The following is a 17,484-nucleotide window of genomic DNA, read 5'->3' as shown; positions in this document are numbered from 1 at the left end:
ATCCAATGCAAGGATTAGGAAGCCCCAAATCCTAAAGGCTGAAGGAAATCGCAGGCCTGTAAACTTTCATTAGACCATGCATCCTGCTGCCCGTTACACCTGAAGGCGACACTACCAGTCTCTCCACCCTGAACACCCAGTTACCCGGACAGGTACTTACGTCAGCGCTGGGCCAGAGTTCCTTGATGACACTCTCGATCCTGTTCACTACCTCCATCCGCATCTTCTCCTCCTCGGGTCTTGGAGACATATATTCATAAAAATCACTGATCTCTTCATGCAGACTGAGAGAAAACAAAAGCAGAGAGGTTAGTATGCGCAGGGCCAACGGAAGAAAACCATCTGAAACAACCTCGTTTAATGGAGTCTTAGGAGATAACTCAGCTGATGACTTTGCATTCATACCTTCTACCTTCATTTCAGTGTTACAACTCCGGCTGAGCTGAAGAGCTTAATCAAAAGCGCCAAAAGAACAACATAAGACCATCCAAGAAGTCTGAGCGGAAGAGCTCTGGCAGCGCTCCCAGCATTTATGTATTATCCTCCCGGCAGAGCACTTGCTGGCTGCAAGGCCAGGCCTCTGCCTTCACACTCTGCTCCAGTGGACACAAACCCGGGAAGACACGGAATCCAGGTGCCACAGGCCTGACCCTCTTACTCCTCTGTACTCTATTCTTCACAGGACCAACAGCATGTCATTCATTCACAACGTCTGCTTAGTGAGTGCAGTGACAAACGGCTAGGTCAGCCAGTGAACATTAGCTGAGAAGGGCTGAGAAGAATGGCTGGCAGACAAGGCCCCAGGAAGAAGCTGATTTCCTGAGAGGACAGGTGTGAAGTACAGCCGGGAAGCGCCCAGCAAGCACAGAGGGACAGAATGGCAGGCTAAGAAAGTGGGGTGTCACCAGAAGGGCTAAAATGAAGAAGATACTAAGTGTCAATGAGGATGTGAAGTAAATGCCGGTGGGAGTAGGAACTGGTACCATCACTTTGGAAAACTGACGATATTTACATATTCAGCAATTCTACTGCTAGATATATGTCCAACAGAAATGCGGACACATTTTCACCAAAGGACACATACAAGACTGCACGTAGCAGCACTATTCATAATAGTCCAAACTAGAAACAATCCCAAACGTCCACCAGTAACAGAATGGATAAATTGTGGTAATGCATAAAATGAAATATTATACACCAATGAGAATGAAAAAACAGCTACATGTAATAATATGCATGAAGCTCACAAATGTAACAGTGAACAAAAGAAGTCAGACATAAAAGATGTATAATTTGGCTTATGTAAAGTTCAAAAGTAGGTAAAATTTATCTATGATATAAAAGTCAGCATCATAGTTACTCTTTGGACGTGGAGTGAGTGGGAAAAGGCATAAAGGGGGGCTTCTGGGATGCTAGCACGTCCTGTTTCTTCTGCAGGTACACGTTATTCAGGTATGCCGCCTTTATGCAAATTCCTCAAGCTACATCAAAGCCATAGGATCGGTGCACTTTTCTCTGTGGACATTATATTTCAATAAAAATTATACTCAAAGTAAAAAAAAAGAAAGTGGGGTGTTCCCCTACAGTAACAGGAAACCACGCATGCATGCATGCATTCATTCATTTATATATTTCTGACTTTTTAGAAGAGTTTATTTAAGCCAAAACTGACGACACATGCCAGGGAGCAAGACCTCACATGCTCTGCAGAAGAACAGTTTTGTAGCATGAGAAAACCACGTATCTCAATGTTTCTCAGAGGGAGTAGGGAACGATGGACTTCTAAAATGCAGCATTTTAACAAGATTAATCTGGTAACTGTACAAACGGACTGGCAAAGAGACAAGACTGGACGCAGAGAAAACAGCTCCTACATTCTTGCAACCGTGGGAGGACCGGTGAAATGCCTACAAGATGGCGGCGGGAAAGGACCGGGCTCCAGAAACATCACACACAGACCCAAGGCCCAGGCCGCAACGGACAGGGAGGGGCGAGGATGACTGCAGAGGCTCAGGCCCGAGGGCCCTCGGAGGAGGGAGGGGAGGAGAAACTAAGTGGGTGGCTGGAGAGGCGCATTCGGTCCACTGGCACTGCAGGACAGGAGCAGAGGAAGCAGCATTGCTGAGGAAGCCAGTGAGTGTGAAGAGCTGCCTCTGGGAGGGCAAGTGGCTGCGAAATGGAAGGAACTCTGCTAAGCTCGTGTGGAGCCTGACAACCGGGGGCTGGAGGCAGCCGGAGTCAGGGTGTCTCACTGTCTCCGTGCAGCACCACTGTGCCGGCCCAGGCGGCCAGGAGCAGGGTGCCAACAGCAATGGGCGCCGAGGCCCTGGGAGCACGAGGGGCAGGGGGCAGCGCTACGTCAGTCATACTTCAATAAAGCTGTTTCAGAACACATGCCCTTTTCATCCTCAGAAATATTTCCCTGCGGGAACAAGGATATCCGCCACAGCATTATCGGCAATACTAAAACACTCAGAAATGGTCTCCGTGTCCGTCAATGGGATCCAGTGAAACGCCCTTCCCTGAAGTGACAGCCGGGAACCCATTACACAGACGAGAGCAGAGTGTACGAGCTGACAGCGAAGGGCTAAGATTCGTTAAGTTTGAAAGAAAAAGCACAATGTATTTAACAAGATGCCTTTTGTGTGCATTACACACACACAGAGAGCGAGGACACACAGCAGTCTCCCTGCGGTCCGCGGTTTCTGGAAGGAGAACTATGAGCAGTGATTACCTCAGGGGCAGGCACAGGACAGTAAGGGAGACCTTATCACTGAGGATTGTTACAAAGTTTTTAAACCACCAGTGTGTATCTGCTTTTCTAATAGGGATTATTACCTGTTTGGAGAGATTATGGGCCATTTGTCATCTTCTGTATAGTTTCCCATATGAAAACTGTGCGTGTCTGTCTGTGTGTGTCTCTGTGTGTGTCTGTGTGTGCGTGTGTGTGTGTGCGTGTGTGCGTGTGTATGCCACCACATCCACAGAACAGGATCTACACACCATGCTTTTTACTGTGATTAAATCTGGTGAGTGAATTTGGGGAGGCGGTCACTTTTTAAAAAATGCGCACGTTAATTGCCATTGTACATTTTCATAACAAGGAAAAACATTCATTAAAGAAAACTAACACTTAAAGGAGAAAGAACTGGAGTTTCTCTAACAATCTAGGCTACAGACTGAGAGCTTACACACAAGGCAACCAGAGAACCTGAGCAACCAGAGAGGGCACTCGGTGGCCGGTCTGTGGGGAGCACTGACCCCTGCGGCACCGAGGGACCCAGGACACGACGCTTGGGAAGTCGCCACATGCCCGACTCAGTATGTGCAGCGAGTTTCTGCTGGTGTCTGAGTCACCTTTTCTAGGATGTACAGACTTAGATGTCGGCGTACACGCCAGACAAATTTCTGGAAGAGCACATTAAAAACTGCTGCCGGTAGTTTCCTGTGCGGAGTGGGACTGAGGTCTGAGGCCCCGTCTGATTGCTCTCTGGTGCTTCAGTCACTGAGACAAGTGACAGCGCAGCCCCAGGGCAAGCCTAGGGCAGTCTGAGCGACATCTTCAGGAGGCTCAGATTCTTACAAAGAAATTCTCTCTCTCTGTCTCTCTGTCTCTCTCTCTCTCTCTCTCTCTCTCTCTCTCTCTCACACACACACACACACACACGCACACTCCTGTATTTCCAGCTGCCAGCTAGACTCCTCTACCCAATGTCACCTCAAACTCAGAAAGTCCAAAATGAAATCCCCTATCCTTCTCCAAAACCTAGTCCTTCTTCTCCTTGTATTTCCCTCCAAATGGAAACGTCAGCGTCTTCCCTGGTTCTCCTTCTTCCTCATCCTCTGGAGTTAACAGGTCTCCAAGTCCTGTCCCTTCTACTCCCCGTCCCAAAACCCCGCTTCCAAACCAGAGCCCGCCCTGCTGTACGGCCCTTACCCCTCGCACTGGACACTGCAGCAGGCTGCACACTGGGCCTCGGTGCCTAGCGACTCTCTTCCTCAAGCCTCTGCCCTGTGATCACCGGGGTCCCCGTGCTCAGCCTATGAGTGTCACTTTCAAACTCCTTGTCACAGCTCTGCGTTCCTGCCTGCCTCCTGCCTGACCTCCCCCCCCTCCCCAGTACAGCCACACACAACTGTGCCCTTTTCAGGAGCCCTGTGCCTGGAACAAACACCTTGCTCGGCCTTCCAAAGCTCAATCGCCAGCCCAGAAATCTCCAGCAGCAGAAGTGCGCCCGCTGCCCCTTGGCGCCCGGCCCTCTCCAGTGCTAGTCCTGCCTCTTGCCCAGCAGTCAATCACGGCGGACTCCCCACTATGGGCTCTCCACTCAGACTCAGCTCTGTGTTCCCAGGACGCAGCACAGAGAAGCCCTCTTGAGGAGGGGCACTCAGTTCACGTGCACACCCATCCACAGCCACGTCCACGTGGTCCCAACAGGGGGCTGATGGGCCTTAAAATGAGCTCGGTACCAGGATCCGAGGAAATGGGTTCATACACTGTGGAAGGAAATGACAGAAGCAGAAGGGAGGGCAGTTTGGCCCAAGAACGACAGGCGTCCTTTGGAGTTAAAAAGGCAACTGCACTTCTCAGAGTGTCGCCTAAGGAAGTAAGTCTGCATGTACACAGAGATACGGCTACAAGGAAACACCCACGATGAGCATGTAATTTCTAAGTCAAGGTTTAGAAGTACTTCAAGAATGCAACACCCTATTATCTTTGTATTTTAAAGTCTGCGCAATATGTCTGCCTTTCTATAGTACCGATAAGGACGCAGCAAGGTCACTTGAAAAAAGCCATGCCTAACTCAATAGGAAGAGCACCAGTACCGAGGCTAACAGGAAAAAGAAATGTATTCACACCCCCAAATGCTCAGTGCATCCTAAGATTCTATAAAAACAAGGGAGATAGAGAAAATAGGGATGACAACAGAAAGCTATTTCAAAGGAAATACTTTTGCAAGCTTTGTAGGCATTTGAAACTGCTCTTCATGGTTGAAGAGGGTCATATCTGCTATGTCTACACCTCCTTGGTTAGGACATGGGGGAAATAATGCAGAGAATGGATTCTTGTCTCTGTGTCGTAGATTATAAAGTTGTCATTTTTTTCTTCTTTTAAGAGGCGCTCATACATGCTTCCCTAGAAATCAGAGCATTCCTTTTAAATGCCACCGTCTTGCTCTCAATTCCAGGACCACAGCTTTAGTAGGCCAGTGTTTCAGAAGGATGGTGTTTCTTCTATTTGCTCTCGGTCCCTTCCCCTTTTACTGCTATGGAGGGAGAATGAACACAGTCTGACTTCTTCCTACAGCCTAACTCTGGCCCCCAAACTCGCCACTACTTCCAAGCAATTATAATGTAAAGGGAAGGAGAAAGAAAAGGAAAAAAACTGTTACCTACCAGTTGCTTTATCTAATTCTATCATTACCCTTCCAGTAAAAATTCTGAATTCTCTGGCTCCTCTGAGTAGATCTAACCAAACCTGAATACAGTTGGGAAGCTCAAAGAATAATTCCCCAACGAAGGCCAAATATCTTCAAACAAAATCTTAGTTAATAAACTTATTCCCCAAGTGGGAGGTCCTCAAATATTTGCTCAGTGCAAAAAACACATAAACAAGGCTGAATCTTTCCTCATCTACAAGGTCCCAATGCCAAAAAGAAGTGCTCATTCACAGAAAGTTTGCTGTTTTCAACTATAACAGTGAAATGTGAATGTGTTTAACCCACACAATTCTAATATCAAAATTTTATTTGTTACTTATCTTTGGCGGAGGGGCAGGTGTTTAAGAACAGACGCTGCCCGACAAATACACAAGTGCCTGTACCTTGCCCTGTGTTCCAGCACCGGTAAAAGGGGCACAGAACCAACACAAGACATCTTGCTTTCTAGGACCCTAGGCATGAAAATCCGGATATCCAAAACAGGGGAGAGGTGATTATTTGCTTAGTAAACAATTTATACCAAATAAGGCAAACTCCTGCCATATATTTAAACTAGTTTAATCATAACCTTGGGTCATGGAACTGGTAACAAGACTAACACGGAGGAAGGCGTTCATAATTTACTAGATTTTTCCTGTACTGTTGAGATCTTTTGGATGAGTGCTAGCATTGTTTACGGAATTTTTTAAAGCTTAAGTGAGAAAAACAAAAACAGACCGATTCACAAAGAATTCATTTACACATACACCGAAAACATAGCGTATGTAAACCTAGGTTGACTTTAGGAGGTCCTATATTCTTTCAAAATTAACGAAATAAACTCTGAAAGAAATATGGAAATTTAAGCTGTTTGGGAAAGCACATAGCAAAAAAAATTAAAAATCATCTATAGCTCCACCCCCCGACTAGCAGCAAACACAGCCGGTGGGGACCATGTACCAGACACATACTTCACGCAAACCTCCTGTGCACTGCTTTATGCCACATGCCATTTGATAGTCGTGGAAAAACACAGTGGCTATACCATGGTCACCATGCACGTCATTTGATGCTACAAAAATGAATCTGCAATGACTGTATATTCTAGTACATGAATATACCATTATTGATTCTACCAATCCCTTATCATTGAGCATTTAGGTTGCTTCCGATTTTTCACTACTTAATTAACATTCTAATGCTATCTTTGCACATAAATCTGTAATCAACTCTCATTTTTCTCTTAAAATAAATTCTTAGAAGTGGAATCCCTTGGTGAAAAGGTATGAACAGTGAATACTTTTGAAGACTCTTCCCAAAACGCCCTCTACCAGACCGACGCTGATGTAGTCCCCCCAGAAATGCAAGCGGGTCCTTCCCCAACCCCCACAGCCATGAAGAGTGTTTTGTTTTTATTCTTCGATTCCTAATAAGGTTAGGAATTTTACCCATGTTTACCTGTCTTTTCAACTCATTTCAATAAGCTATTGGACGGAATTCATATAGTAGTTTAAAGAGTGTGCGCTGGGATGGAACCTTCTTGGGCAGGTGCTTTCCCTCTCTAGGCCCGTTTCCCACCTGTGACATGAGGACGAGAAGACCTATCTTGGAGGGTTTCTGTAGGGACTGAGCAAGAGTAGGGAAAGGGCTTAGTACACGGTTTACGGTTTACTTAGCCAACAGTATACCCTCAATAAATATCAGCCATCATTAACTAGCATTAACAAATGTTAACTAAACACCTACAAAGCGGAAGGCACTAAGATACGACACTGAACAAGTCAGACGTGGTCCTTTCCTTCAGGAAGCTTACAGCCTACTGGGAATCCATTATTTTGTTGTTTTTCATTTTTGTTCTTATATTATTGTGTTTCGTCTTATTTTCTTATCGGTATTCTTTATATATTAAGGCTATTAACCTTCTGTCATAGAGACAAATACTCCTTCCTGTTAGTCTTTCTATTTTGTGAAATTTTTCTTAATGTGCATAAATTCTTTTATTTTGATGGACATATACCTACGAATCTTTGCCTAAAAGGAACAGACAGCTAAGGTAAATGAATATAACTGTAACAAGAAAGGGCGACCTGCAATGTTGGGATGTATTAGGGAGTAGTGGAGAAGGTGGTAACCCTGAAAGCTCATGCCCCAGGCTGCCACGTAATGCTGGCCGATTGTCGCCATGAAGGAATGTGAGCCCAGTACTGCCAACGCTTCTCATGTTGTAAGCCAGAAATCTAGACTTGTAGGTAAAATTTTTATTTTAAAATTCTGACGTAATTTTCATAAGATAAATTAAGCAAGGCAAAACAGAATAGGCAAACCAAAACGTATGTGCAATCCTGATCCAGTGCTCAGGCCATCGGTCTGCAATCTCTGCTTTGACATCTCCCTTTCCTTTGTTTCAAAAGGCTATTTTACCTTGAGATTAGATAAATATCTGACTATCAAAAGAATAAGAAGACAAACCACAGACTGGGAGAAAATTTTTACAAAACACACAATCTGATAAAAGACTGGTATCCAAAAATATACAAAAACTCTTCAAACCCAACAATAAGAAAACAACTCAACTAAGAAACGGGCAAAAGTCCTAAATAGACACCTCAAAAAAATACACAGATGGCAAATAAGCACATGAAAAGATACCAGGCATCATATGTCATCAGGGAATTACAAATAAAAACAGCAAGACACTCTCCACACCTGTCAGAACGGCCCAAATCCAGACCGCTGACCACTCCACATGCTGGTGAGGACACGGAGCAACGGGAATCTCAGCCATCACTGGTGGGAGTGCAAATGGCGCAGCCACTTCGGAAGACAGTTTGGCGGTTTCTTACAAAACTAACATACTCTCACCCTATGGTCCAGCAATCGCCCTCCTCGGTATTTACCCAAATGAGCTGAAAACGTAATGTCCACACAGAACCCTGCGCACAGATGTTTATGGCAGCTTTACCCATAATCGCCTAAACCTGGAAGCAACCAAGACGTCCTTCAGTGGGTGATGGATACACTGGTCCATCCAGACAATGAAAAGGATTCAACACCAAGAATAAATGAGCTACTGAAGCCATGAAAAGACACGGAGGTACTTTAAATGTTTATTACTAAGTGAGAAAAGCCAATCTGAAAAGGCTACATACTGCATGATCCTAATATTCTGAAAAAGATAAAACTATAGAGACAATAAAAAGATCATGGTTGCCAGAGGTTGGGAGGAGAGAGGGGTGAATGCGGGGAGCACGGCAGATTTGAGGGCAGTGAAATTATTCTGTAGGATATTATAATTGGATGTGTATCATTACACATTTATCCAAATCCACAGAACATACAACACCAAAAGTGAGTTAATGTAAATTATGGGCTTTGGGTGATAGTGACGCATAAATGTAGGTTCATTAATTACCCTGGTGGGATATGGGACGAAATCTCTGTACCTTCCATTCAATTTTGCTGTGAACCTAAAACTGCTCAAAAACAAAGGCTATTTTAAAAATCTGACTATATTTCTTCTAGTTATTTAATTGTTTTCTTTTTCTTATTTAACTATCACTTAGTCATTTGAAATTTAACTGAATATGGTGACAGGTGGGGTTAAACTTGTTTTTCCCAGACAGTTAATCAGTGTCCAGCACCCCTTATTCAATACTCTATCCCTTTCTCAAGGATGTCCCAGTCTGCCCAGTGGCCTGTCCTATGCTCCCCCCATAATTCTACCACCCTATCCTCTTCCCATGGGGGACAATCCCCGCCGTACGGTTCCATGTGACTGTCGAGGTGCTCAGCAGAGCCAGCTGGAGCTTGGGATAGGAGCAGGCATGGGGAGACCCAGTGAGTACGGTGTCATGGCCCAGGACGGGCACAGGACCCCATAGCCCCCGGGTGTCCTTCCTTGGAACTTTACATACTGACACTTCGAAAGCTCATTTTCTTCTTTGACCTCGAGCTATAAAAGTAGAAGCTTGGAATTATCAACAACCATACCTCCTTTTCCTCCAGCAACAAAAAGGAAGCCCACTGGCAACAGGAGAGAATGGAACCAACCCTGATAAAGAAGTAAAGTCAGGGAGATAGGGCATCGGAACCTCCTCTGGAGTCGCTGAAGCAAGTATCACCCCAAGAGTACCCCAGGTACTTGACCAAAGAAATGCCTTTGCTTGGTGTTTGCTTAAACTAAGATCAGTGATTTTCTTTCAAGCAATGATCTTGGAAAAATCCTGATTGACACACAGACTTTGATTATATATGAAACTCTTATGCATAGCTGGGCCAGGTCTTAGGCTTTCTTTTCAGGTCTACTGCTGTCTAATCCAGGGCTCAGATTACCCTCTAAAGAGTCTTGTATAAATCCATGAATAGTTGATAGTACAAAACCAATCCTCCCCCAAACTCATCTTTAGCTTTCAGAAAATTCGCGGCTATTCTTGCCTGTTTATTCTTCTCCCCCACCCCCCGACAAAATTCACTGGGGCTTTTATTGGAATTACATTAATTAACAAATTAGTTAATTTAACATCTTCAAGTCTTTGATGCCACTCACTGTAATATTTTTTTTTTCTGTACACTTCTGGCTTTGTTTTCAATTATTTTGGGGATTTTGATGCTCTAAGCGAGTGAAAGAAATCTTTCTTCCCTTTTTAAATTATATTTTCTGACTGTTATGTAGAAAAGCTAATGACTTCTGTATGTTTATTTTATAACCAACCAGACAATTCTCTAGTGCTACTGCATGGGCTAGAATTACCAAGATAGGGCCAAATAATACTGGTAAGAGTAGGCATCATGTTTTGTTCCTGGCTTAATAGGAAGTGTTTCTGGTGTTTCATGTAATGTTAATATTTGTTAGAAAGTGCCACTCTTTATCAGATTATGGAAGTGTCTGCATATTGCTGGTTTACTAAGTTGCACTCTTTTTTTAACAGACAAATTTTATTTAAGGCTTCTGTTATGCTCTTTGCCAGAAAAAGGAACATGGTAGTTTCTTCCTTTGATGATGATGATGATGGCAATGATTAAAATAAAAGCAACAACTCAAAGTATGTAACTTCCACCTACACAAATTTCACAAACAAGCCACTAATATTATTGTAACAACAAAAATGTCTAAAGTCAAACAGAAGCCCCCTACCTTAATACATTAACACTTTTCTTCCCCAAATTCCCAACTAGGTAACTTTCTTAACTCAAAAACTAGCAAAGGAAACAAAACAGAAACTATGTCTGCTACCTTCATAGAGCAGCCAACCAGTAGATGACAGAAAGACATCTTTTCTAGATGTGCATAAAATTTAAAACATTGATTATAAAAATTATGTGGACCCTGTACTGTTTCATCATGTTAAGTTGCACAGACCAAGTTTATTTTAAATACACACGCCTCATTTGCCACCTAACTTCTCTTAAATCTGCACAAGCTATTATATTGGCAGTCACATCCATCGGCAAGGTGCTGTGAAGTTCTTCGGCAACAATTTTCCTCCATTCCAAGGGAGGCCTGAGATGGTTACTATTTCAGCACTTGCAATACGACTCTTCAGCACTTTAATCATAACGCTTCCTCAGCAACCTGCTACACACACCCACCAGAGTTGTCCTATCTGAGAAACAGCTTCAAGTTTTTAAGCCCAAAGGACAAAATAAAAGATGTGTTAACATACCAAATTAATATATATACATACATATACATAAAAATATATATTTATGTATAAAATTATACATATAGTTATCAAAGTTTAATCCAAGTGCACGCTGTGATAACTTTCAAGAGGTCCTGTACTGACCACAAACACCTTGTTTAGTCTTCACTGATAGAAAATGAAATACATAAGCATTCCAAGCTTTCTTCTCTACAGGCTAAAACTTTAATAATGATAAAAATAAAGTAAAATGGTAACAATCTGCCTTGGGACTAAAGCAGACATAATACACAGCCTTCCCTCTTCTCACCCCTCTGTGCCCTCCCTGCTCAGCATCACGCAGGCTCTGCTACTTTGCTCTCTCTTCATTCTATGTCATTCCAACTTCCACCCCTTCTCTCTTTCAGCTTCTATTCTGCTTAATACAGGCATTAAAGGAAAGTAAACTCACTGAGAGCGTAAGGGTTTCTCCGAAGACTCCGGCTCCCAGCTCTGGTTCTGGGCTTCGAGAGCTACACTGATGGGACAGAGCACACGTAAGAGGGGCCTCACCTTGACCAAGCGTCTCACTTCTGCGTGGTACTTCCTATGTTTTCAAAGGACTCTTACCATTTCTCTAGCTCCATCATCAATAATACTTCTGAGAGGCAGACTAGGTAGAAGTTACTTTCTAACCAAAAGATTTTTTTTTTAATGGGAAGTCACTGACTTCCCCTAAGATCACACAGAAAATGAAGAGCAGAACCCAATCTGAAAAACAGACCTCCTCACTTGAACATGCCACCCCGAGGATCACAGAAGTAAAACTACTTTTCAATCCCAGCTGAGACTTTTCTAGTTGAGTGACCAGCCTTTCAAAAGCCCCAGTGCCTGCGTCTGTAAGACTGGGGGTGTGTGGCGGGGGTGTAAATGCACACCCAGCAGCCCTGTGAGGCCCCCGGCCAGTGCCAGGCACTTGGAACACCTCAGACTCCCTACTGACCCTCAGGCTTCAGCTGCCTTGAGTCTCCATGAGCTCACACATGCAGTGAGAGGGTGTGGCGGGCCACTTCTCTAAGACAATTCTCCAAACAGCACAATCACACACATCCCACCTGAGATTCCAGGGTCTTCTGCGACTCTGAGCCCACCTACTACTCCTCCCCAGCAGCCGGAGTCCCTTAGCCCTGGGTCTTCACCTCCCCCCGAAAGCCAACTCCACAGTGTTTTCATGGGCCAAGTACCACACGATCCACACCACCTCTAATGTCCACTAATTCCTCCAGACGGGAGGTCAACCAACTATACACCCCAGGCAGAGCCCAGTTCACCTCCGAGGTTTGAACAGCCCACGAGGTAAGAATGTTTTTACGTTTTCCAATGGTTGAAATGAAAACAAGAATAATATTCTGAGATGGGGGTAAGTTATATGCAACTCAAATTACAGTGTACATACATAAAGTGTTATTGGAATGCAGCCATGCTCAGCCATTTACGCATTGTCAACGGCTTTCATGTATTGCAACAGCAGAGTTGAGTAGTGGGGACAGAGACCGTGGAACCAAGAAAGCTTAAAATAGTTACAGAAAAGTTTGCTGATGCTTGCTCTCTACGTAGGCTCCATTATATAGCCAAGGGTAACTTGATAGATCAAATCTACCAAACGACGCGTGTTCTGGGCACCGCCTTGTACATTATTTTTATTAGAAATATTTTATCCCATTCTGGAATTAGATTAGGGTACTGCTTCATGTCATGTGCAGAAGGTAAGCGTTTGACATTAGGTGCTACACATACATAGCGGTCACACTAATAAGAAAACACTACGCACAGGGGCGCTGGAGAGCGCGAAGGGGGTCTTCCCAAGAGGAGACAGCCCCGGGTCTCAGTTCCGGTCTTAGCCGTTTGCCCGCAGACCTGCCTGAAGAGGTGAGAAGGTCTTTCCTCAAACATGCATTAGGAAAAAGATATCTTCAAGGAGAAACAAATGTCAAAGGTATTTATAATCAAAGGAAGTCTTTCTTTGCAGCTTTATCTCACTATAACTCCCTTCCAATATTTGCAAGTCAAGTTGCAGTCTCAGACTTTCCATAGGAACAACTTAGGTGAGAATTTAACAGTGAGAAGACACCGCATTCGAGGGCCATGTTACCCACAGAAAATGAAACGAATGTAGTAAAAGCCACTCGACACATTTTTGGCAGGAAAATTATTCTTAAACACATACATCACGGTCTAAGATTAAGATAATCTAAGCCTGTATTCAAGGGAAAAAGCAATAAGATATAATGACTAAAACTAAGCAATAAAAAAAACTGAGGTAACAGTAGGAATAACTGAAGTTAATGCGATTAAGAAAGAGATTGACCGCGAGCTAAAGGCAAAGAACCGTAACGACCACCCTCTAGGACAGCAGAGGCAATACAAGAAGCAGATAAAATGAAATGCCCTATACGTGGTTACTGAAGAAAAGGAAAACAAAGAACAAAACAGGCTCCTCCTGTCTAACTTGAGTGTCAGCATTTCAATTTAACTGTTTAAAAAATAAATAATTACATTTATAAGCAGCATAGGACATAACGTAATATTCGTCAAACACTGAGAAACGTGTCTCAGACTGAGTCTGGAGACTTGTCTCCAAGTCCATACGTTCTCTATGAGAATTCCCAAATTGTGTGTTTTCATCCCAGTATCACGCTAAAAACATTAGCATAAGCCTGTCCCGGATCATCCAGACGCTTCCCTGGCAACAGAGCTGCCCAGAGACTTCCCGGACCATGTGTGCTGTTGTGTTTACCGCCCGGCTAAGGCCAAACCAGGCTTTACCTGGTCTGTACAAACAGTCAAGGACAGAGTAGGACCCGACGTGCACAACACACACACCCACCAAGTAAATAAAGGTCAAATGGCGCCCCTGCAAAGTGCTATGGTTTTCAGAACAGAGAAAGTGGTGAGGGAACTGAGCTGGCCTATGGCAAGTGACAGGCATTCCAAGTGCCCTCTGGATAGCACAGCACCCCACTGGCTGCTCGTGGTACCCGGGCTTAAGTTATTTTTATTATAATGTAAGAATGTGCACAAATATAAATTCCTCTCTCTCTCTCACTCACACCCACACATACACACACACACTCACACACGACTAGGTGATTTTTTTCTTTTTTACTTAAAACACTATTTCCATGTAAGTACAGGAGATGTGAAGTACATTGGGCTTAAAATGACACTAAGAACCAAAAGGGGGAATATTCCTAGGTCTCTACCCAAGAGAACTGACAATGTATGCCCACGCAAACAGTTCACAGCAGCCTTATTAGCAATCGCCAAAAAGTGGAAGCAACCCAAGAGTCCATCGACTCGATGGATGGAGAAACCAAATGTGTCTATCTAGCCACACAGTGCAATGTCATTGTGCCAGGTAAAGAAATGATGTTTTGACCATGCTACAACACGGACGAGCTCTGAAAACACTATGCAGAGCTAGAGAAGGCAGACACAAAGGGCACATGTGCTGCGCGAATCCATTTATATGAAGTGTCCAGGAGAGGCAAATCCAGAGAGACAGAAAGTAGACTGCTGGCGGCAGTTCCGGGGCTGGGAGTTCTGGGGAAGCTGGAGAGTAACTGCTAACAGAGGCTTCTTTTCGGGGTGAAGAAAATGTTCTAAAACTTATTCTGGCGATGGTTACACAACTCTATGAATATACTAAAAACCATTTGCACTGTAAACTTTAAATGAGTGGATTATACAGTGTGTGAATTATATCTCAATAAGGCTACTACTGGAGACAAAAAAAAAAAAAGGCAGGAAGCTGCCGTTACAGCCCTGAAAACATTCTGCCTTAACTTGTATGTTACCACAAAGCAAAATAAGAGGAATAGGAGAATCTACAAGTCAATAAGAAGAAGATTTATTTATCTATCTAGGTAATGAAATGACTTACACAAACTCTAAATGAAACAATTTAGACGTTTAGCACATGGACCAAGGTAACAAGCAAATTGTTATCCTTTTGGAAATACTGAAAACACTTGCGACAACACTATATTACGACCCAAAGGGGACCTAGGAATCCTGGCTACCACTTATCTAAGGCATTCAGAGCTTTTAAGGTAAAAAAAAGTCTTAATCCTAGGGTCCCAATAGCTTCTCACAAGTCACCAGAGCGTGCAGGAATCCACACCTGCCCATCTCAGCCCCCTCCTGGGCACTGCTGGTTTCACAGGATAACCTTCAAGCATCCACAGACAGTCACAAAAAAAAAACCCGTTTCACCATTAACTTCCTTACCAATGAACACACATTACATGTCCTTCTATTGACAATTACTCAGGGAGCCCTGTTACAATTTATGGAAAAAGTTGCACAGATCTGAACAACTCTTCGGCATTCTTCCACTGGAAGACACCGCCACCCATTTCTGGAACTGCAGAATTGTTCACCTTACTGTGTTCCCGGGTATGTGATCTGGCCAAGGACAGACAGCCAGTGTTCTAATTCGAGGGTGCCAGGTCCACTATGGCCTCATTTTCAGATAAGAAAGTGATAAGCATGAGAAGAATTAGAACACTAACACACTACTGAAACTTCAAAGCAGAATGACACTATAGCTAACACATTTACACACATACCTCAAAACACAAACACATGCCAACAATCCCATTGGGCAAAAATCTCAGAACCACTGTCCCAAGACAACAATAAGTAAAACAAAAAAAACTAAAGTACTTGGGGGAGGAGAAAGGAGCCTGGGACACTCTCAGAACAGTGGGACCAGTTTCCCTCATGCACTGCTAACCCTCACAGTCTTTCTGGCAATATACAATAAACCAGCAATCTTATTTTGAGGAACACAGATGGAGAAGCTAGCTGAAAATAAACAACACTTTGTAGAAGTCTGCTTCTAGCACTTTATTCACAATAGAAAACAGAAAGCAACTCAGATGTCCAACAACAGAGGAGTGCTTAAGTAAACGGTCGTATATTGAGAGAGGAAAATATAGGTACCGCCCTCCACAGCTACATTTGTAAACTATGCAAATACAGGGAAAGATCATGCCAAATGTAAACTCGGGGAAGCATTAAGACCTTTCATGTTGATGACACTTGCTGTTAAGAATGGATCTTTTACAATGACGTAAATAAGAGTTGATGGACTAATACACAGTTGATACCTTATAATGAAGAGCTTTGAAATGGCATGTCTGGTGTGATTTTACAGTCAAGTTGATCAAACATACAAGAAAAATTATTAAATATACAACTCCAAGTTTGTAACACTAGTATGAAAGGCAAGCACCAAAGAAAATGCAGAACACGTGAAATTCTCCTGGTGTTTCTTGCTGTTTTGACACAATTATCCTGGCAACCATAATGTTAATCCTCTTCACAGCACTAACCTAAGTCAGCCTTTCTTATAAATGTGTCCAAGTCGGCACCCAGCACTGGGCACTGGGCAAACACACACTCAGGGTCTGCAGAGCAAACCGAAATCACTCCTCACGTTCCTGACAAAACAAAAAACTGACACGTGCTCTGTTTTTGTTTTCACTAAATTTGTGGAAGTCCAGCAAATTGTCCTGAGTCCCCTCCACAACTCCAGCACCCGTACAGCCCGGAGGACAATCTAGCGCTTAACTACCACCGCCCCCCCAGCCCCCGCCCCCGGCCCCCACGCCCACCCCCACCCCTACCCTCTCCCCCTCCCCCACCCCCACGCCCACCCCCACGCCCACCCCAGCGATCACAGCACATGCGCACACGGAGGCAAGTACAAGAATGCTCCCTGCAGCGCTGGAACAGAAGACGCTGGAAACAAACTTTGTGTTCGTCAATGGGAAAAATGGCTTAAAATACAGTTGAATTTTACACAGCACTTAAACCGGCATGAAAAAATTTCCAAGATATATTAAGTGGAAAAAAGCGAAAGTTGCAGTCTACCCAGGAGGAAAAGTTCTGGGAGGATCCACAACACACTGAAAACAATCACTACCTCCGAGGAAGGAGCCCGGCTAGCAGGGTGGTCACGTGAGACCTCTGACTTCTCGGTAACGCCTCTAAGTTTTTAGAATGAGAATAAATTCATGCCTTATTTACATAACAAAACTTTAAGAAAATTGCATGTGACTTATACAATATTCCATTGAGGAAATTCGAATCCATACGAACGCAGGAATAACTGATAAAGGGCACGGAAGGCACATTGTCTTCACATTTAAATGCACAAACACACTTCCCTCTGTACCTCTCCAACATATACTCTTCCTTGCTTAAAAACAAATCCAGACCCCCCTCACCAGCCCAAAAAGAAAAATAAAGCACTTAGTACAAGACAAAAAGATGTTAAAATCTTATACATAATTTCAAATTCCTTAATAAATATTTTTACTTTTCATCCAAAAAGCAATAGTGTTACAAGGCCTGAGACAAACTTCACTTCATTA

At 43.7% G+C, this 17,484-nt stretch overlaps 1 protein-coding gene across 2 annotated transcripts in view; it reads right to left on the bottom strand.

The window, feature by feature from the left end:
• Positions 1 to 17,484, bottom strand: part of TENT4B (terminal nucleotidyltransferase 4B) — a 51,077-nt gene that overhangs the window by 13,838 nt on the left and 19,755 nt on the right. For both annotated transcript variants that reach the window (XM_081032161.1, XM_081032160.1), the window contains exon 2: positions 161 to 284. In XM_081032161.1, the coding sequence (XP_080888287.1) occupies positions 161 to 284 (124 nt within the window). The remainder of the gene's footprint in view (positions 1 to 160; positions 285 to 17,484) is intronic.

Source organism: Rhinolophus hipposideros, assembly GCF_964194185.1.
Source record: "Rhinolophus hipposideros genome assembly, chromosome: 21".
NCBI classification, from domain to species: Eukaryota; Metazoa; Chordata; class Mammalia; order Chiroptera; family Rhinolophidae; genus Rhinolophus; species Rhinolophus hipposideros.
Note: the sequence above shows the minus strand (reverse complement) of the source record. Positions and strands in the feature narration are given on the sequence as shown.